General features: G+C 44.5%; 2 protein-coding genes across 5 annotated transcripts in view; one reads left to right on the top strand and one right to left on the bottom strand.

Annotated features, from left to right (window-relative positions):
• The window catches only part of rps12 (ribosomal protein S12), a 383,736-nt gene that overhangs the window by 152,786 nt on the left and 209,357 nt on the right, over window positions 1-21,593 (top strand). The window lies entirely within an intron of this gene.
• The window catches only part of slc18b1 (solute carrier family 18 member B1), a 131,061-nt gene continuing 130,323 nt past the window's right edge, over window positions 20,856-21,593 (bottom strand). For all 4 annotated transcript variants that reach the window (XM_070885541.1, XM_070885544.1, XM_070885540.1 and 1 more), the window contains one exon: window positions 20,856-21,258. In XM_070885541.1, the coding sequence (XP_070741642.1) occupies window positions 21,204-21,258 (55 nt within the window). In that variant the 3' untranslated portion in view covers window positions 20,856-21,203. The remainder of the gene's footprint in view (window positions 21,259-21,593) is intronic.

The following is a 21,593-nucleotide window of genomic DNA, read 5'->3' as shown; positions in this document are numbered from 1 at the left end:
TTTTAGACTATGCCCACTAGTCCTAGAATCCATAACCAGTGAAAATAGCTTCTCTCTATCTACCCTATCTATTCCCCTTAATATCCTGAAAGCTTCAAACAGATCATCCCTTAAACCTCTAGAGAATACAACCCTCAGTGGAGCTGAATCCATGATCTTATTAAATGATGGAGCAGGCTCGAGAGGCCAAATAACCTACTCCTAGTCCTATTTCTTATGTTCTAATTTATATAGTGTCTCCTCATAACTTAACCCTTGAAGACTGCTTATCATTCTGGGAAACCTACACTGCACTCCCTCCAAGGCCAATATATCCTTCCTAAGATGTGGTGCCCAGAACTGCTCACAGTACTCCAGGTGTAGTCTAACCAGGGTTTTGTACACCTGCAGCATAACTTCTACCCCTTTGTAATTCTAGTCCTCTAGATATAAATGCATTTTAATGATCGATGTACCTGAATTCCCCAAGTCTCTTTGGACATCCACTGTTTTTAGTGCTTTACCATTTAGAAATTACCCTGTTTTATCCATTTTAGGTCCAAAGTGGATGACCTCATATTTGCTTATATTGAAATCCATTTGCCACAGTTTTTGCCCATTCACTTAATTTATCAATATCCCTTTGTAATTTTATGCTTCCAGCTACACTGCCTACAATGCCACCTATCTTTGTGCCATTGGCAGATTTGGATATATGACTTTCTACGCCTTCTATCGAATGAGACACTAAACAGAGGCCCTGTCTGACATCTCGGGTGGACATAAAAGGTCCTATGCACTATTTGAAGAGCAGCATGGGAGTTCTTCCCAGTGTCATGGTCTCAACCAACATCACTAAAACAGATAATCTGGTAATTTATCTCATTGCTTTTTTTGGGACCTTGCTGTGTGCAAATAGGCTGTTGTATTTTCCTACATTACAACAGTGACTAAACTTCAACAGTACTTAATTAGCTGTAAAATGCTTTGGGTCATCCTGCAGTCACAAAAGGCTTCATTATAAATGCAAGTTCTTTGACTCCAAGCTGAGCTGCTGGCCTCGCATGCTCTCCAGCTCTAACATTGTCCATCTTTGCCTCTGCCTCCATGCTTTTGTTACCTCCAGACTGGACTATTCCAATGCTCTCCTGGCCAGCCTCCCATCCTCCATAAACTTGTGGTCACCTGATACTTTTCTGTATCCTAACCCACTCCTGCTCATCCATCACCCTGGTGCTTGCTAACTTACATTGACTCCTGGTCCACCAACACCTTGATTTAAAAATTCTCCTATTGAAAGCCCTCCAGGCCTCACCCCTCTGGAAATTCTCCAACTCTGGCCTCTTGTGCATTGACCACTCCCTTCTCCCCATTACTGGCGACTGTGCCTTCAGTCGTATAGTTTTCAAGCTCTGGAATTCCCTCCCTGAACTTCTCTGCGTCTCCTCCTTAAAACCTACCTCTTTGACCCACCCCTCTTAATATCTCCTCCTTTGGCTCATGTCAATTTTATTTGATTCCGCTCCTGTGAAGCGCCCTAAAATGCTTTCCTATGTTAAAGGCGCTATATAAATGCAAATAGTTGTTGGTGTTTTGTTGTCTCAATAATGTAACCATTTCCCCCAAAATTCACCAAAGGTCATTTTTAAGATTTTGTCACCTACCAAAAAAAAAAGACCAAGAAGTACACACAGTTTGAGACTAACACTAGTATTGCATATTGTGCAGAGTAGTCATTATGATTACACTGTTAAATATACAAGGTTAGAAAAGCTGGATGTGGTACCTGGACAGGGCCAAAGATCTAAAGTTGCCACTAGTGAAGCTCAGGCAAGCAGTGACAGGTGGCCCTGATTTCTCTCGGGCACCAAATTGGAATCAGTGTTTTGTTAAATGAAAATTGGACAAAATCAAAATGGAAAAAGTACAACATGTTTAGCTTTTAGTTTTCCTGAAATGCTACTTTAAGGAAACATAAATCAATCTTGGGGTGGGGGGGGGGGGAAATTCAAAACATTTGTGGCAATGGAGTTTCACAGTTTAGCCATGATCTCATTGAAAGGTGGTACAGGCTTGAGGGGCTGAATGGCCTTTTATTCCTGTTCCTATGAAATGGGTGGGGGAGAAAAATCCCCCAAACTCTAATAAATGCAAAATTGGCTGAAAATCAAAAAGGGGAGGGGGAAACATTCAACAAACATTTTTTTTAAGACAAATTAAACAAACTACAGCAGTTGTGGTCAGTGTAATTCAAGAACCATTGAGCTCACTTGGGAAAGAGGCTGGTCCTTTTGCTTGGAGTGGCATTGGTGTGAAAATTACTTTTCTAAAGTCTAACACTGAATACATTTTCAGAATTGGAAAATAAAACAAAGTATCCTGAGAAATTTAGAAAGCAATGGATCAATCATATGTCTACTCAACATTTTTCTTTTTAAGATTTATAACCCCGAAACAAAGGTAGTGAGAGATTGCATTCACTTGGCAAAATTTTGAATTGGATAATTTAAACCTCAGTCACACTTTATAGTTTGCATTTATCTTGGAGAAAGCATCTAAATTTTAATGTAAAATACAGGGTGTGTGGTGTCACTGAGCTATTAATTGGTTCACTGGGCCATTCACAGATGGGAAAATCAGAATGGAAATATTGTCGCTGTTATCTTATTCAAACTGTTTGGACTGATCCCACTCTTCTGCGCATAGAGGCAAAGATGGCATGAAGTGTAGTGGTAAAATGAAGCGTAGTACAAAGAAATAGACTTGTTCAAGAAAATTGGATTTAAGAGTAGACTCCTATTACAGAAAACGGGAGCCAAATTAGGCTGTAATTTGCGACTATAAATGTGTCATTTCCTTCACTCGTGAGCTTTTGAAAGCCTGTGTTTGTCCTCTCCTTAGCCAAGCTAGAAATAATACAGGCAGCTGCCATATACATTCTTTGTGGTTACAGAAGGTTGATTCCTGAGATGAAGGGGTTGACTTATGAAGAAAAGTTGAGCAAGTTGGGTCCATACACATTGGAGTTTAGAAGAATGAGAGGTGATCTTATTGAAACATAAGATTCTGAGGGGGGGCTTGACGGTAGAGGCAGAGAGGATATTTCCTCTCGTGGGGGAATCTGGAACTAGGGGCCATAGTTTAAGAATAAGGGGTTGCCCACTTAGAACTGAGATGAGGAGGAATTTCTTCTCTGAGGATCGTGAATCTGGAATTCTCTGCCATAGAGAGCAGTGGAGGCTGGGTCATTAAGGCGGAGATAGACTGATTTTTGAACAATAGGGGAGTCAAGGTTTATGGGGAGTGGACAGGAAAGTGCAGCTGAGCCCAAGATCAAACCAGCCATGATCTTATTAAATGGCGGAGCAGGCTCGGGAGGCCAAATGGTCTACTCATGCTCCTATTTCGTATGCTTATGCTCTTTTGCTAATGTTATTGCACTAACAACCTAGAGCGTGTGGGATTCAAATCCTCCCAGGGCAATTTGCAAAATTGAATCCAATAAATGTCATAAAAGAACCACAGAAGCTGCTGGATTTTTATAACAGCATTGTTCAATGGTGTCTTTCAGGAAAAAAAAGTTGGTTTGGTCTACATGTGACCAAGCTGGTGCCCTAACCCTAACCCTTATGTCCCTTGAAGTGGCCCGTGAGATACTGGGTGGTGTTTTCAACTTTGGTGGGGGTGTAAAATGAGTGCTGGCGGATCCTTTTCAATGTGTATAACGGGCAGCCAATCCGATAACACCCATTTTACACCCCTACCAAAGTCGAAAGCTCTGCCCAATTGCTCAATGGGCTGGATTCTCCTCAGCTAAAATGTTCTCTTAACTTTTTTTGGGTGCGCAACCTTTTTAATGGGCTGTACAGCCCATTCAAATTTCCGCGCATGCGCGGTTTTTCGATTAAAGCCTACGCAGCTGAACAGGAACATTGCTCAGCTGTACTGCCTGAGAGCGGTTATATAACCATGGGCAGGCCCACCTAAGAATCATGTCTATTAAACCAGTTTTTGGAATATTTCTTCACCTACTCCCTGCCATGAATCTTGACTGCCTGACTTGTGCCTGTCCTGCCACATATAAATGACAGTCAATTTCCCCACAATCCCACCAACCCCAGGTAAGACCAATACAGTGATGGTGGTATATAGGAACAGGAATAGGTCTGGTTATGGTGGTGTGGTTACTGGATTAGTAATCCAGAGGCCTAGACTAATAATCTAGAGAACATGAATTCAAATCCCACCATGGCAGTTTGAGAATTTGAATTCAGTTTTAGCATAGAATCAGTAATAGTTATCATGAATCTGGTTCATTAATGTCCTTTAAGGAAGGAAACCTGCCATCCTTACCCAATGGCCTATATGTGACTTTTGTCCCACACCAACATATCAACTCTGAAGTGACCAAGTAAGTTGCTCAGTTGTAGCACGAGGGAGAGGCAATAAATGCTGGCCCTTGCATGAATTTTTATAAAGTGTCTTCAGTTTTTTCTGCCATTCAATTAATCATGGCTGATCTGTAGCTCAACTTCGCTTTGCTGCATATCCCTTGATAAGTTTACCTGACAAAAATCTATCAATCTCAATCTTGAAAATTTCAATTGACCCAACATCCACAGACTTTTGAAGGAGAGTCCCAGATTTCCACTACCCTTTGTGTGAAAAAGTAATTCCTGATTTCACTCCTAAATGGTCCACCTCCAATTTTAAGATTACACCCCCTTGTTTTGGATTCCCTCACCAGAGGAAATAATTTCTCTGAAGCTACCCTTTCAAATCCCTTTATCATAAAACATTGATTCGATCACCCCTCAACTGTTTAAATTCAAGGGAATACAAGCAAAATGAATGCAACCTGACCTAAATTAACTCTAATCCCTGGCAATACTCTGGTGAACCTGCACTGTACATCCTCTGAAGCCAATATATTTTTCCTGAGATTTAGTGCTAAAAACTGAATGCAATACACACACCGGGAATAGGGCTTGGACGTGACGCATTGTTGATATAACTGCCAGAGCATCAGCCAGGCTTGGCCAATTGTGAGTGACAGAAGCAAAACGTCAGGCCCAGAACTTTCCACGGATTGAACAAAGCCCAGTTCTAGAATATGGCCACCCAGCTTGCTGCATAGCAAGTTGGCCACAGTTTCAGAGGCTACAAGCAATCCTGAACCAAGTAATAAGGACCGCATAATCACCTCCCACACTTTATCTGCTCAACCTATTTGCACAACAACTGTGGACTCTGAAGGACAGCACCCACTCTGGTACACTGGTGACATTGCATTGTTTGTAGGCCTGCCATAGCTTAGCAACATCCCATAACACAGAATTATGGATTATGGCATGGGGTCAGTTGAGTGGCACTGAAATCCTTACATGTCAGAATTGACTGCCACAAATTCCAGAATATCTGATAAAAAGGATATGGAAAGTGTAATAAAGGTTTGGCCATTCCATCTAGTCCACTGTGAGTCAGCCATAGATTAACAAAAGAAATCGGAGCAGGAGAAGGCTATCTGGCCCCTCGAGCCTGTTCCGCCATTCAATAGGATCATATCTGATCTGATCTTGACCTCAACTTCTCTTCCCCGCCCTCTCCCCATAACCCTTCACTCCCTTATCTTTCAAAAATCTGTCTATCCACCTTAAATATATTCAAAGACCTAGCCTCCACAGCTCTCTGGGGTAGAGAATTCCAAAGATTCACGACCCTCAGAGAAGAAATTCCTCCTCATTTCCGTTTTAAATGGGCGACCCATTCTGAATCTATGCCCCCTAGTTCTAGATTCCCCCACGAGGGGAGACATCCTCTCTGTATCTACCCTGTCAAGCCCCCTCAAAATCTTATACGTTTCAATAAGATCACCTCATTCTTCTAAACTCAGATGAGTATAGGTCGAACCTGCTCAACTTTTCTTCATATGACAACCCCTTCAACTCAGGAATCAACCTTGTGAACCTTCTCTAAACTGCCTCCAATGCAAGTAAATCCCTCCTCAAATAAGGAGACCAAACTCTATGCAGTATTCTGGCTGTGGTCTCGCCAATACCCTGTACAGTTGCAGCAGGACTTCCCTACATTTATACTCCATCCCCTTTGCAATAAGGGCCAACATTCCATTTGCTTTCCTAATTACTTGCTGTACCTGTTAACTTCTTGTGTTTCATGTACAAGGAGCCCCAGATCCCTCTGTACCGCAGCATTTCGTAATCGCACTCCATTTAAATAATAATTTACTTTTTTATTTTTCCTACCAGTGTGGATAACCTTACATTTTCCAACATTATACTCCATCTGTCAAATTTTTGCACACTTACTTAGCCTATCTATATCCCTTTGCAGATTCTGTGTGTCCTCCTCACAACTTGCTTTCCCACCTATCCTTGTATCATCAGCAAATTTGGCTACGTTACACTCGGTCCCTTCATCCAAGTTATTAAAATAGATTGTAAATAGTTGAGGCCCCAGCACCGATCCCTGTGGCACCCCACTAGTTACAGTTCGCCAACCTGAAAATGACCTATTTATCCCGACTCTCTGTTTTCTGTTAGTTAGCCAATCCTCTATCCATGCTAATATATTACCCCCAACCCCGTAAGCTCTTGTGCAGTAATCTTTTATGTGGCACCTTTGCAAATGCCTTCTGGAAATCCAAATACTCTGCTGGTTCCCCTTTATCCACCCTGCTTGTTGCATCCTCAAAGAACTCCAGCAAATGTGTCAAACATGATTTCCCTTTCATAAAACCATGCTTACTCTGTTGACTGCATTATGATTTTCTAAATGTCCTGCTACTACTGGTCTATAGTTTCCTGCTTTCTGTCTCCCTCCTTTCTTCAGCAGGGGTGTTACATTTGCAGTTTTCCAATCCGCTGGATCTCTCCAGAATCCAGGGAATTTTGGTACATTATTTCCAATTACAACTATCTCTGCAGCCATTTCTTTTAAGACCCTAGAATGCAGGCCATCAGGTCCAGGGGGCTTGTCCACCTTTAGTCCCATTAGTTTGCCTAGTACTTTTTCTCTAGTGATAGTCCCTCCCAATAGCCACTTAATTATCAATTTTTGGGATGCTTTTAAGTGTCTTCTACCATGAAGACTGATACAAAATATTTGTTCAATGTCTCTGCCATTTTCCTGTTCCCCATTACTAATTCCCCCAGTCTTGTCCTTAATAGGAGCAATAATTACTTTAGCTACTCTCTTCCTTTTTATATACCTGTAGAAGCTCTTACTGTCTGTTTTATATTTCTTGCTAGTTTACTATGAAACTATCTTCCTTCTCTATCATTTTTTTAGTAGTCCATTGCTGGTTTCTAAAGTTTCTCAATCCTCTGGCCTTCCACTAATCTTCGTTACATTGTATGCCTTTGTTTTCAATTTGATACCATCCTTTACTTCCTTAGCTAGCCACGGATGGTTCATCCTTCTCTTAGAGTCTTCGTTTCTCACTGAAATATATCTTTGCTGAGAGTTTTGAAATATCTCCTTAAATGTTTGCCGCTACTTATCTACCATCTTATACTTTAATCTATTTTCCCAGTCCACTTTAGTCAACTCTGCCTTCTTACCTTTGTAATTGCCTTTATTTAAGTTCAGGACATTAGTTTGAGACCCAGTTTTCTCACCAAACTGAATTTAAAATTCTACCATGCTTTGATCACTCTTCCCAAGAGGATCCTTCATTATGAGATCATTAATTAATCCAGACTCAATACACATTACCAGATCTAAAATTGTCTGCTCCCTGGTTGGTTCCACAATGTATTGTTCGAAGAAACAATCCCGCATACACTCTACGAACTCTTCCTCAAGGCTACCTTTGCCAATTTGATTTGTCTAATCAATATGAAGCACCCATGATTATTGCTGTACCTTTCTTACAAGCCTTCATTATTTCTTGATTTATACTTTGCCCTACAGTGTGGCTTTTTTTTCATTCAAGAGATGTCGGCGTCGTGGCAAGGCCAGCATTTATTGCCCATCCGTTAATTGCCCTTGAGAAGATGGTGGTGAGCCGCTTTCTTGAACCGTTGCAGTCCGTCTGGTGAAGGTACTCCCACAGTGCTGTTAGGGAGGGAGTTCCAGGATTTTGACCCAGCGACGATGAAGGAATGGCAATATGCTTCCAAATCAGGATGGTGTGTGGCTTGGAAGGGAACCAGGAGGTGGTGGTGTTCCCATAAGAACATAAGAATTAGGAACAGGAGTAGGCCATCTAGCCCCTCGAGCCTGCTCCGCCATTCAGCAAGATCATGGCTGATCTGGCCGTGAACTCAGCTCCACTTACCCGCCCGCTCCCCGTAACCCTTAATTCCCTTATTGGTTAAAAATCTATCTATCTGTGATTTGAATACATTCAATGCGCTAGCCTCGACTGCTTCCTTGGGCAGAGAATTCCACAGATTCACAACCCTCTGGGAGAAGAAATTCCTTCTCAACTCGGTTTTAAATTAGCTCCCCCGTATTTTGAGGCTGTGCCCCCTAGTTCTAGTCTCCCCGACCAGTGGAAACAACCTCTCTGCCTCTATCTTGTCTATCCCTTTCATTATTTCAAATGTTTCTATAAGATCACCCCTCATTCTTCTGAACTCCAACGAGTAAAGACCCAATCTATTCAATCTATCATCATAAGGTAACCCTCTCATCTCCGGAATCAGCCTAGTGAATCGTCTCTGTACCCCCTCCAAAGCTAGTATATCCTTCCTTAAGTAAGGTGACCAAAACTGCACGCAGTACTCCAGGTGCAGCCTCACCAATACCCTGTACAGTTGCAGCAGGACCTCCCTGCTTTTGTACTCTATCCCTCTCGCATTGAAGGCCAACATTCCATTCACCTTCCTGATTACCTGCTGCACCTGCAAACTAACCTTTTGGGATTCATGCACAAGGACCCTCAGGTCCCTCTGCACCGCAGCATGTTGTAATTTCTCCCCATTCAAATAATATTCCCTTTTACTGTTTTTTTTTCCAAGGTGGATGACCTCACATTTTCCGACATTGTATTCCATCTGCCAAACCTTAGCCCATTCGCTTAACCTATCTAAATCTCTGTGTCCTCTACACAACCCGCTTCCCCACTAATCTTTGTGTCATCTGCAAGTTTTGTTACACGACACTCTGTCCCCTCTTCCCGGTCATCTATGTATATTGTAAACAGTTGTGGTCCCAGCACCGATCCCTGTGGCACACCACTCACCACTGATTTCCAACCTGAAAAGGACCTGTTTATCCCGACTCTCTGCTTTCTGTTAGCCAGCCAATTCTCTATCCATGCCAATACATTTCCTCTGACTCCGCGTACCTTTATCTTCTGCAATAACCTTTTGTGTGGCACCTTATCGAATGCCTTTTGGAAATCTAAATACACCACATCCATCGGTACACCTCTATCCACCATGCTCGTTATATCCTCAAAGAATTCTAGTAAATTAGTTAAACATGATTTCTCCTTCATGAATCCATGTTGCGTCTGCTTGATTGCACTATTCCTATCTAGATGTCCTGCTATTTCTTCCTTAACGATAGCTTCAAGCATTTTCCCCACTACAGATGTTAAACTAACCGGCCTATAGTTACCTGCCTTTTGTCTGCCCCCTTTTTTAAACAGAGGTGTTACATTAGCTACTTTCCAATTCGCTGATACCTCCCCCGAGTCCAGAGAATTTTGGTAGATTATAACGAATGCATCTGCTATAACTTCCGCCATCTCTTTTAATACCTTGGGATGCATTTCATCCGGACCAGGGGACTTGTCTACCTTGAGTCCCATTAGCCTATCCAGCACTACCCCCCTTAGTGATAGTGATTATCTCAAGGTCCTCCCTTCCCACATTCCCGTGACCAGCAATTTTTGGCATGGTTTTTGTGTCTTCCACTGTGAAGACTGAAGCAAAATAATTGTTTAAGGTCTCAGCCATTTCCACATTTCCCATTATTAAATCCCCCTTCTCATCTTCTAAGGGACCAACATTTACTTTAGTCACTCGTTTCTGTTTTATATATCGGTAAAAGCGTTTACTATCTGTTTTTATGTTTCCCATGCGCCTGCTGCCCTTGTCCTTCCAGGTGGTAGAGGTCACAGGTTTGGGAGGTGCTGCCAAAGAAGCTTTGGTAAGTTGCTGCAGTGTATCTTGTAGATGGTACACACTGCAGCCACGTGGTGGAGGGAGTGAATGTTTAAGATGTTGGATGGGGTGCCAATCAAGTGAGCTGCTTTGTCCTGGATGGTGTCGAGCTTCTTCAGTGTTGTTGGAGCTGCACTCATCCAGGCAAGTGGAGAGTGTTCCATCACACTCCTGCCTTGTGCCTTGTAAATGATGGAAAGCATTTGGGGAATCAGGAGACAAGAGACTCGCCGCAGAATACCCAGCCTCTGACATGCTCTTGTTGCCACAGTATTTATGCGACTGGTCCAGTTAAATTTCTGGTCAATGGTGACCCTCAGGATGTTGATGGTGGGGGATTTGGCGATGGTAATGCCATTGAATGTTAAGGGATAGTGGCTAGACTCTCTGTTGGAGATAGTCATTGCCTGGCACTTGGGTGGCGCAAATGTTACTTGCCACTTGAATCAACCCAAGCCTGAATGTTGTCCAGGTCATGCTGTATGCAGGCATGGACTTCTCCATTATCTGATGTGTTGCGAATGGAACTGAACACTATGCAGTCATCAGCGAACATCCCCACTTCTGACCTAATGATGGAGGGAAGGTCATTGATGAAGCAGCTGAAAATAGTTCGGCCTAGGACAATGACCTGAGCAACTCCTGCAGCGATGTCCTGGGGCTGGAATGATTGTCCTCCAACCACCACAACCATCTTCCTTTGTGCTATGTATGACTCCAGCCAGTGGAGATTTTTCCCCCCAATTCCCATTAACTTCAGTTTTACTAGGGCTCCTTGATGCCACACTCAGTCAAATGCTGCCTTGATGTCAAGGACAGTCACCCTCACCTCATTTTTGGAATTCAGCTCTTTTATCCATGTTTGGACCAAGGCTGTCATGAGGTCTGGAACCGAGTGATCCTAGCAGAACCCAAACTGGGCATCAGTGAACAGGTTAATGGTGAGTAGGTGCCGCTTAGTAGCACTGTTGATGACGCCTTCCATCACTTTTCTGATGATTGAGAGTAGATTGATGGGGAGGTAATTGGCCGCATTGGATTTGTCCTGCTTATTGTGGACAGGATATACCTGGACAGTTTTCCACATTGTTAGATAGATGCCAGTGTTGTGCTGTTAGGGGGCCTGTAGACTATGGAGCGTCCTCCTCCGTTTCAGCTGCCCCCAAAAATTTGTCACCATCCTCCGCCTGCTCCACGATGGCCTGAAAGCCGTGATCCTGACCAATGGATCCATCACAGACCCAATCAACGTCCAAACCAGGGTCAAGCAGGGCTGTGTCATCGCGCCAACCTTCTTACATAGAAACATATAAAATAGGTGCAAGAGTAGGCCATTCGGCCCTTCGAGCCTGCACCGCCATTCAATGAGTTCATGGCTGAACATGCAACTTCAGTACCCCATTCCTGCTTTCTCGCCATACCCCTTGATCCCCCTAGTAGTAAGGACTACATCTAATGCCTTTTTGAATATATTTAGTGAATTGGCCTCAACAACTTTCTGTGGTAGAGAATTCCACAGGTTCACCACTCTCTGGCTGAAGAAGTTTCTCCTCATCTCGGTCCTAAATGGCTTACCCCTTCTCCTTAGACTGTGACCCCTGGTTCTGGACTTACCCAACGTTGGGAACATTCTTCCTGCATCTAACCTGTCTAAATCCGTCAGAATTTTAAATGTTTCTATGAGATCCCCTCTCATTCTTCTGAACTCCAGTGAATACAAGCCCAGTTGATCCAGTCTTTCTTGATATGTCAGTCCCGCCATCCTGGGAATCAGTCTGGTGAACCTTCGCTGCACTCCCTCAATAGCAAGAATGTCCTTCCTCAAGTTAGGAGACCAAAACTGTACACAATACTCCAGGTGTGGCCTCACCAAGGCCCTGTACAACTATAGTAACACCTCCCTGCCCCTGTATTCAAATCCCCTCGCTATGAAGGCCAACATGCCATTTACTTTCTTAACCGCCTGCTGTACCTGCATGCCAACCTTCATTGACTGAAGTACCATGACACCCAGGTCTCATTGCACCTTTCCTTTTCCTAATCTGTCACCATTCAGATAATAGTCTGTCTCTCTGTTTTTACCACCAAAGTGGATAACCTCACATTTATCCACATTATACTTCAACTGCCATGCATTTGCCCACTCACCTAACCTATCCAAGTCACTCTGCAGCCTCATAGCATCCTCCTCGCAGCTCACACTGCCACCCAACTTAGTGTCATCCGCAAATTTGGAGATACTACATTTAATCCCCTCATCTAAATCATTCATGTACAATGTAAACAGCTGGGGCCCCAGCACAGAACCTTGCGGTACCCCACTAGTTACTGCCTGCCATTCTGAAAAGTACCCATTTACTCCTACTCTTTGCTTCCTGTCTGCCAACCAGTTCTCAATCCACGTCAGCACACTACCCCCAATCCCATGTGCTTTAACTTTGCACATTAATCTCTTGTGTGGGACCTTGTCGAAAGCCTTTTGAAAGTCCAAATATACCACATCAACTGGTTTTCCCTTGGCCACTCTACTGGAAACATCCGCAAAAAATTCCAGAAGATTTGTCAAGCATGATTTCCCTTTCACAAATCCATGCTGACTTGGACCTATCATGTCACTTCTTTCCAAATGCGCTGCTATGACATCCTTAATAATTGATTCCATCATTTTACCCACTACCGATGTCAGGCTGACTGGTCCATAATTCCCTGTTTTCTCTCTCCCTCCTTTTTTAAAAAGTGGGGTTACATTGGCTACCCTCCACTCCATAGGAACTGATCCAGAGTCTATGGAATGTTGGAAAATGACTGTCAATGCATCCGCTATTTCCAAGGCCACCTCCTTAAGTACTCTGGGATGCAGACCATCAGGCCCTGGGGATTTATCGGTCTTCAATCCCATCAATTTCCCCAACACAATTTCCCGACTAATAAGGATTTCCCTCAGTTCCTCCTCCTTACTAGACCCCCCGACCCCTTTTATATCCGGAAGGTTGTTCTCGATCTTCCTCGCTGCAATGCTCCACGTCACACTCAACAAGCTCCCCGCTGGAGTGGAACTAAACTATAGAATCAGTGGGAACCTGTTCAACCTTCGTTGCCTCCAGGCCAGATCCAAGACCCTCCCATCCTCTGTCATCGAACTACAATACGCTTGCGTCTGTGCACAGAGGCTGAACTCCAAGTCATAGTCAACATCTTCACCAAGGTGTACAAAAGCATAGGCCTTACACTAAACATCAGAAAGACAAAGGTCCTCCACCAACCTGACCCCGCCACATAGCGCTGTCTCCCAGTTATAAATATACATGGCGTGGCCCTGGACAACTTTCCATACCTCGGGAGCCTATTATCAGCAAGGGCAGACATCGACGACAAGGTTGAATATCGCCTCCAGTGTGCCAGCGCAGCCTTCGGCCGCCTGAGGAAAAGAGTGTTTGAAGATCAGGCCCTCAAATCTGCCACCAAGCTTCTGGTGTACTGGGTTGTAGTGATACCCGCCCTCCTTATGGCTTAAGAGATGTGAACCATATACAGTAGACACCTCAAATCGCTGGAGAAATACCACCAACGATGTCTCTGCAAGATCCCACAGATCCCGCAAATCCTGTGGGACGACAGACGCACCAACGCCAGTGTTCTCGATCAGGCCAACATCCCCAGCATTGAAGCACTGACCACACTCGACCAGCTCCATTGGGTGGGCCACGTTGTCCGCATGCCGGACACAAGTCTCTCAAAGCAAGTGCTCTACTCAGAACTCCTACACGGAAACGTGCCCCAGGTGGGCAGAGGAAACATTTTAAGGACACCCTCGAAGCCTCCTTGATAAAGTGAAACATCCCCACCGATACCTGGGAATCCCTGGCCAAAGACCGCTCTAAGTTGAGGAAGAGCATCCGGGAGGGCGCTGAGCACCTTGAGTCTCATCGCCGAGAGCATCCAGAAAACAAGCCCAGACAGCGGAAGGAGTGTGCGGCAAACCAGACTCCCCATCCACCCTTTCCTCCAACGACTCTGTCCCACCTGCGACAGAGACTGTAATTCCCGTATTGGACTGTTCAGTCACCTGAGAACTCACTTTTGGAGTGGAAGCAAGTCTTCCTCGATTTCGAGGGACTGCCTGTGATGAGACTACTCCTACCAGTATCTTCTTTCACTTATTATTTCTTATATCCACCCAAACTGATTCTACAATTTGATCTTCTGAGCCAGTATCATTTCTCACTACTGCACTGATCTCATCCTTTACTAACAGCTACCCCACCTCCTTTTCCTTTCTGCCTATACTTCCGAAATGGCAAATACCCCTGAATATTCAGTTTCCAGCCTTGGTAACCATGCAATCACATCTCTGTAATGGCTATCAGATCAGACCCATTTATTCCTATTTGTGCCATCAACTCATCTGTCTTGTTACGAATGCTGCGTGCATTCATGTGAAGAACTTTAAATTTTATCTTTACCATTTTTCCCTACTCTGACCCCACTTTCAGATGCATTCTTATGTGTATGTGCTCTGTCTCGTCCTGTCATAAACTGGTTATCATTACCTCTATCAGTACGATGCACTATTGCCTTCTTTCTCTGACTTTTTAAATTTGCGCTCACCGGATCTATCTCTTTCTTCTCCACCTCCGTCCCACCCCCACTCACTATTTAGTTTAAAGCCCTATCTACAACCCTAGGTTATTCGATTCGCCAGGACACTGCGTGGTTCAAGTGAAGCCCGTCCCGCTGGAACAGCTCCCTCTTATCCCAGTACTGGTGCTAGGCGCCATGAATTGAAACCCATTTCTCCATGCCAATCTTTGAGCCATGTGTTTATCTCTCTAATCTTATTTACCCTAAGCAAATTTACTCGTGGCTCAGGTAGTAATCCAGAGATTATTACCTTTGTTGTTCTGCTTTTAAAATTTAGCCCACAGCTTATCATTATCATCATCATAGGCGGTCCCTCGAAACTAGGATGACTTGCTTCCACGCCAAAATAAGTTCACAGGTGTTTCAATGAAGGACCCGAACTATATCCTGAAGGGTGGAAGATGCCTGTGCATTAATCTTTTTAACATGGGGTGGCCATTGCACACCAGCCACCACACGGGCTTGACAGAGCTAGGTCTTGGTCCAGTGGCAAGGATTACCCAAGACAACTGGAGACCAGCTTTGCTGCAGACGAGTGCACTCACGTATCGCTGCCCCTGGACCCCTGGCCCCGAATTCGCGCTTCCCCGGGGCCGATCATGTCCTCCACAATCTTTTGGCGCTCCATCGCCCCGACCTCGCTGCTCCTGCTGTATCTGCCCACACTCCAATCACCGACCTGGATCTTGATGATGTCACTCTTCACAGCCGTTGCCCTCCTGCACTAGCTCTCGCTGTACCTTGTAGTGGTCTCCACGCTGCCCATGGCCGCCGCTCGCCGCTCCTTTTATGGCCCCGACCTGCCGCTGATGTTTGTTCATACTCCTTCAGCAGGACCTCTTTGTTCTCCCTATGGCGTTGATATCTGCGTGGTCCACAACAACTGGATCTTTCCCCTCCCACTCCAATTTCCCATTTGTTCTGTAGATTAGCTCTACTCCAGTGGGGAGCTTACTGAGGCAGGACACTCCATAATCCCTCCGTGTGTGTGTGCGCTTGTGTGGTATGTAGGGAGCATTCTGAGGCAGGACACTCCGTAATCCCTTTGTGTGTGTGGGTATGTGTGTGTGTGTGTGTGTGTGTATGTGGTTTGTGTGTGTGTGTGTGTGGTTTGTGTGTGTGGTTTGTTTGTGTGTGGGTGTGTGTAGCTTACTGAGGCAGGACACTCCATAATCCCTTCGGGTGGGGGATGTGGGTGTGGGGGTGTGTATGTGATCGTCGGGGGGCTGTGTATGTGAGTGTTAGTGTGTGTGTGGGGGGGGGGGGTGTGGGGTTGCGTGTCGGGGGGTGTGTGGGGGTGTGTGTGGGTGGGTGTGTGTGTGGAGGGGGGGTGTGTGTGTGTGTATGTGTGTGTGTGTGTGTTTGTGTGGGGGGGCGGGGGGGGGGGGGGAGAGGTGTGTGGGGAGCTTACTGAGGCAGGACACGTCATAATCCCTCGGGGTGTGTGGGGAGCGTGTGTGTGTGTGCAGAGCCTGGTCTCCAATCATAGAAATATAGAAAATAGGTGCGGGAGTAGACCATTTGGCCCTTCGCGCCTGCACCGCCATTCAAGAAGATCATGGCTGATCATTCCCTCAGTACCCCTTTCCTGCTTTCTCTCCATACCCCTTGATCTCTTTAGCCGTAAGGGCCATATCTAACTGCCTCTTGAATATATCCAAATAAACTGGCATCAACAACTCTCTGCGGCAGGGAATTCCACAGGTTAACAACTCTGAGTGAAGAAGTTTCTCCTCATCTCAGTCCTAAATGGCCTACCCCTTATCCTAAGACTGTGTCCCCTGGTTCTGGACTTCCCCAACATCGGGAACATTCTTCCCGCATCTAACCTGTCCAGTCCCGTCAGAATCTTATATGTTTCTATGAGATCCCCTCTCATCCTTCTAAACTCCAGTGAATAAAGGCCCAGTTAATACAGTCTCTCCTCATATGTCAGTCCAGCCATTCCTGGAATCAGTCTGGTGAACCTTCGCTGCACTCCCTCAATAGCAAGAACGTCCTTCCTCAGATTAGGAGACCAAAACTGAACACAATATTCCAGGTGAGGCCTCACCGAGGCCCTGTACAACTGCAGTAAGACCTCCCTGCTCCTATACTCAAATCCCCTCGCTATGAAGGCCAACATACCATTTGCCTTCTTCACCGCCTGCTGTACCTGCATGCCAACTTTCAATGACTGATGAACCATGACACCCAGGTCTCGTTGCACCTCCCCTTTTCCCAATCTGCCACCATTCAGATAATATTCTGCCTTCGTGTTTTTGCCCCCAAAATGGATAATCTCACATTTATCCACATTATACTGCATCTGCCATGCATTTGCCCACTCACCTAACCTGTCCAAGCCACCCTGCAGCCTCTTAGCGTCCTCCTCGCAGTTCACACTACCACCCAGTTTAGTGTCATCTGCAAACTTGGAGATATTACACTCAATTCCTTCATTTACATTGTTAATGTATATTGTAAAGAGCTGGGGTCCCAGCACTAAGCCCTGCAGTACCCCACTAGTCACTGCCTACCGTTCTGAAAAGGACCCGTTTATCCCGACTCTCTGCTTCCTGTCTGCCAACCAGTTCTCTATCCATGTCAGTACATTACCCCCAATACCATGTGCTTTGATTTTGCACACCAAACTCTTGTGCGGGACCTTGTCAAAAGCCTTTTGAAAGTCCAAATACACCACATCCACTGGTTCTCCCTTGTCCACTCTGCTCGTTACATCCTCAAAAAATTCCAGAAGAGTCGTCAAGCATGATTTCCCTTTCATAAATCCATGCTGAATTTGACCGATCCGGTCACTGCTTTCCAAATGTGCTGCTATTTCATCCTTAATGATGGATTCCAACATTTCCCCACTACTGATGTCAGGCTAACCGGTCTATAATTACCCGTTAGATGTAGTATTTACTACTAGGGGGATCAAGGGGTATGGCGAGAAAGTAGGAATGGGGTACTGAAGTTGCATGTTCAGCCATGAACTTATTGAATGGTGGTGCAGGCTCGAAGGGCCGAATGGCCTACTCCTGCACCTATTTTCTATGTCTATGACTTTGTCTCCCTCCTTTTTTAAAAAGTGGTGTTACATTAGCTACCTTCCAGTCCATCGGAACTGATCCAGAGTCGATCGACTGTTGGAAAACGATCACCAATGCATCCACTATTTCTTGGGCCACTTCCTTAAGTACTCTGGGATGCAGACTATCAGGCCCCGGGGATTTATCGGCCTTCAATCCCATCAATTTACCCAACACAATTTCCCGCTTTATAAGGATATCCTTCAGTTCCTCCTTCTCACTAGACTCACTGTCCCCTGGTACATTCGGAAGGTTATTTGTGTCTTCCTTTGTGAAGACAGAACCGAAGTATTTGTTCAATTGGTCTGCCATTTCCTTGTTCCCCATTATAAATTCACCTCAATCCAACAGCAAGGACCTAGGTTTGTTTTCACTAATCTTTTTCTCTTCACATATTTATAGATTTTTTATGTTCCCTGCAAGCTTCCTCTCGTACTCTATTTTCCCCCTCTTAATTAAACCCTTAGTCCTCCTCTGTTGAATTCTAAATTTCTCTCAGTCCTCAGGTTTGTTGCTTTTTCTAGCCAAATTATATGCCTCTTCCTTGGTTTTAACACTATCCTTAATTTCCCTTGTTAGCCACGGTTGAGCCATCTTCCCCGTTTTATTTTTACTCCAGACATGGATGTACAATTGCTGAAGTTCATCCATGTGATCTTTAAATGTTTGCCATTGCTTATCCACCATCAACCCTTTAAGTATCCTTTGCCAGTCTATTCTAGCCAATCGTGCCTCATACCATCAAAGTTACCTTTCCTTAAGTTCAGGACACTAGTTTCCGAATTAACTGTGTCACTCTCCATCTTAATAAAGAATTCTACCATATTATGTTCACTCTTCCCCAAGGAGCCTCGCACAACAAGATTGCTAATTAGTCCCTTCTCATTACACATCACCTAGTCTAGGAAGGCCAGCTCTCAAGTTGGTTCCTCAACATATTGGTCCAGAAAACCATCCCAATACACTACGGGAAATCCTCCTCCACCGCATTGCTACCAGTTTGGTTAGCCCAATCAATATGTAGATTAAAGTCGCCCATGATAACTGCTGTACCTTTATTGCATACATCATTTATTTCTTGTTTGATGCTGTCCCCAACCTCACTACTACTGTCTGTACACAACTCCCACTAGCGTTTTCTGCCCTTTGGTATTCCGCAGTTCCACCCATACCAATTCCAAATCATCCAGGCTAATGTCCCTCCGTACTATTGCATTAATTTCCTCTTTAACCAGCAGCGCCACCCCGCCTCCTTTTCCTCTCTGTCTATCCTTCCTAACTGTTGACTATCCCTGGATGTTGAGTTCCCAGCCTTGGTCACCCTGGAGCCATGTCTCCGTGATGCCAATTACATCATATCAGTTAACTGCTGTCTGCGCAGTCAATTCGTCCACCTTATTCCGAATACTCCTCGCATTGAGGCACAGAGCCTTCCGGCTTGTCTTTTTAACACACTTTGCCCCTTTAGAATTTTGCTGTAATGTGGCCCTTTTTGTTTTTTGCCTTGGGTTTCTCTGCCCTCCACTTTTACTATTCTCCTTTCTATCTTTTGCTTCTGCCTCCATTTTATTTCCCTCTGTCTCCCTGCATAGGTTCCCATCCCCCTGCCATGTTAGTTTAACTCCTCCCAAACAGCACTAGCAAACACTCCTCCCAGGACATTGGTTCCGGTCCTGCCCAGGTGCATCTTGTATCCCTTGCCATTGGACCAAGACCTTGCTCTGTCAAGCCTGTGTGGTAGCTGGTGTGCAACGGCCACCCCACAATAACATAATTCACACACAGGCATTTTCCACCCTTTCAAATGAAATTTTGGACCTGGAACATCAGGACCTTCATGGACAACCCCAACAGCACCAGACCAGAATGCCATACTGCTATTGCTGCCTGGGAGCTCAGACATTTCGACATAGACATTGCCGCCCTAAGTGAGACAGGGGAAGGTCTGCTCAAAGAACAAGGTGATGGTTACACCACCTTCTGGAAAGGTAAACCAGGAGGCTGTCTCCATGGTATAGGCATTGCCATAAAAAAATGTTGGGCATCTTAGAGACTCTCCTTGCGAACGCCTCACAACTTTTTGGCTCACCCTAACCCGGAACCAGTGTGCTACGGTCATCAGTGCATACGCCCGAACATTGGAAGCTACAAACGAGACTAAAGAGGAATTCTACTCCAGCATTGAACAATCCCTATCCCGAGTCCCAACAGGGAACAAGTTGCTCCTCCTTAGAGACTAACGCCAGAGTTGGAAAAGACACAGATTTCTTGTGAGGTGTGATCGGCGGAGAGGAGGTAGGGAAAACCAACTCCAACAGTATCCTCCTCCTGACAAAATGGTTAGAACATGGCTCTGTCATAACCAACACCTGTTGTGCCAGAGAGACAAGTACAAGGCTTCATGGCAACACCCTCGCTCCGAGCACTGGCATCTGTTAGACTACGTCATTTATATAATACCTTTAATGTAGTGAAACATCACAAGGTGCTTCACAGGAGTATTAAGTGATAAAAATTTGACACTGAGCCGAGAAATTAGCACAGGTATGCAAGAGCTTGGCCAAAGGTGTGTGTTTTAAGGAGCATCTTGAAGGAGGAAAGAGAGATAGAGAGCCGGAGAGGTTTCGACAAGAAATTTCAGAGCTTGGGGCCGAGACAACAGAAGGCACGGCTACCAATGGTTGAGTAATCAGGGATGCTCAGGAGGGCAGAATTAGAGGAGCGCAGACATCTCGGGGGGATGTGGGGCTGGAGGAGATTAGAGATAGGGAGGGACGAGGCCATGAAGAGATTTGAAAATAAGGATGAGAATTTTGAAATCGAGGATTTGCTTTACCGGAAGTCAATTTAGGTCAGCGAGCACAGGGGTAATGGGTGAGTGGGACTTGGTGCGAGACAAACAGCATGAAGTCGTTTTTGCAGTACTCTGATAAAGGAAAAATAAATCCTACTTTAAACTTCTTTCAGGAAACATACAACAATTTAAGGAAGGTTGCATACATTAAAAAATACAGGACAGAAGGAAAAAACAGAAAATTCCAGGCTGGTAGTTTTATTAGTGACAGGGGGGTCGTGGTGAAGACCATCAAATTACACTCGATGGACATAAAGTAATCTTCTCACATTTTCTTTTGAATTAAAAATCACCAATATTTCCATAATAGAAAACTGCTTACCACATTACAGTTGGTGGCAGTGATGTAAAACACTTTTTAACAATTAATTACAATCAAGTAGAAGAATTAATATAAAAATTGCAATTAATTAAACTCACTTCAAGTTACTCAATAAAGGCAATTTTAAAATAATATAATGTCCAAAAACTGTCTGCAAGAGAATTGTAATCGGTACAAAACGCTGAGAGGATCCAAATTCAATTCGGTATTAGTACAGTTCTCTCTTCATCTGTGCTATTCTCAGAATGTGACCTTCATAAAATAAAAATCTAAAGCTTATTTTCAGTGAAGATACATTTTCATAAAAATAATCATGGGGGGGGTGGGGGGACAGACAAATTTAAAAAAGACATGCTACCATCCACTAATTAATCAAATATTTTCTTTTGAAACTACAGATTCACTCATCTCATCCAAGTATTGATTATTCCCATGATCATTTTTATAGCAATAAATAAAGCAAGTGCATTAACAGCTCTCCCATGGTCCATTTCATTTGGAGGATGTCATCTACTGACCAACCCATAATACCGTTTTTTTTCTTCTTGTAATCATTAAAGTACAAGATTAACCAACTGAAATAACGC

The sequence above is a fragment of the Pristiophorus japonicus genome, chromosome 7 (assembly GCF_044704955.1).
Source record: "Pristiophorus japonicus isolate sPriJap1 chromosome 7, sPriJap1.hap1, whole genome shotgun sequence".
In the NCBI taxonomy this organism is placed as follows: Eukaryota; Metazoa; Chordata; class Chondrichthyes; family Pristiophoridae; genus Pristiophorus; species Pristiophorus japonicus.
Note: the sequence above shows the minus strand (reverse complement) of the source record. Positions and strands in the feature narration are given on the sequence as shown.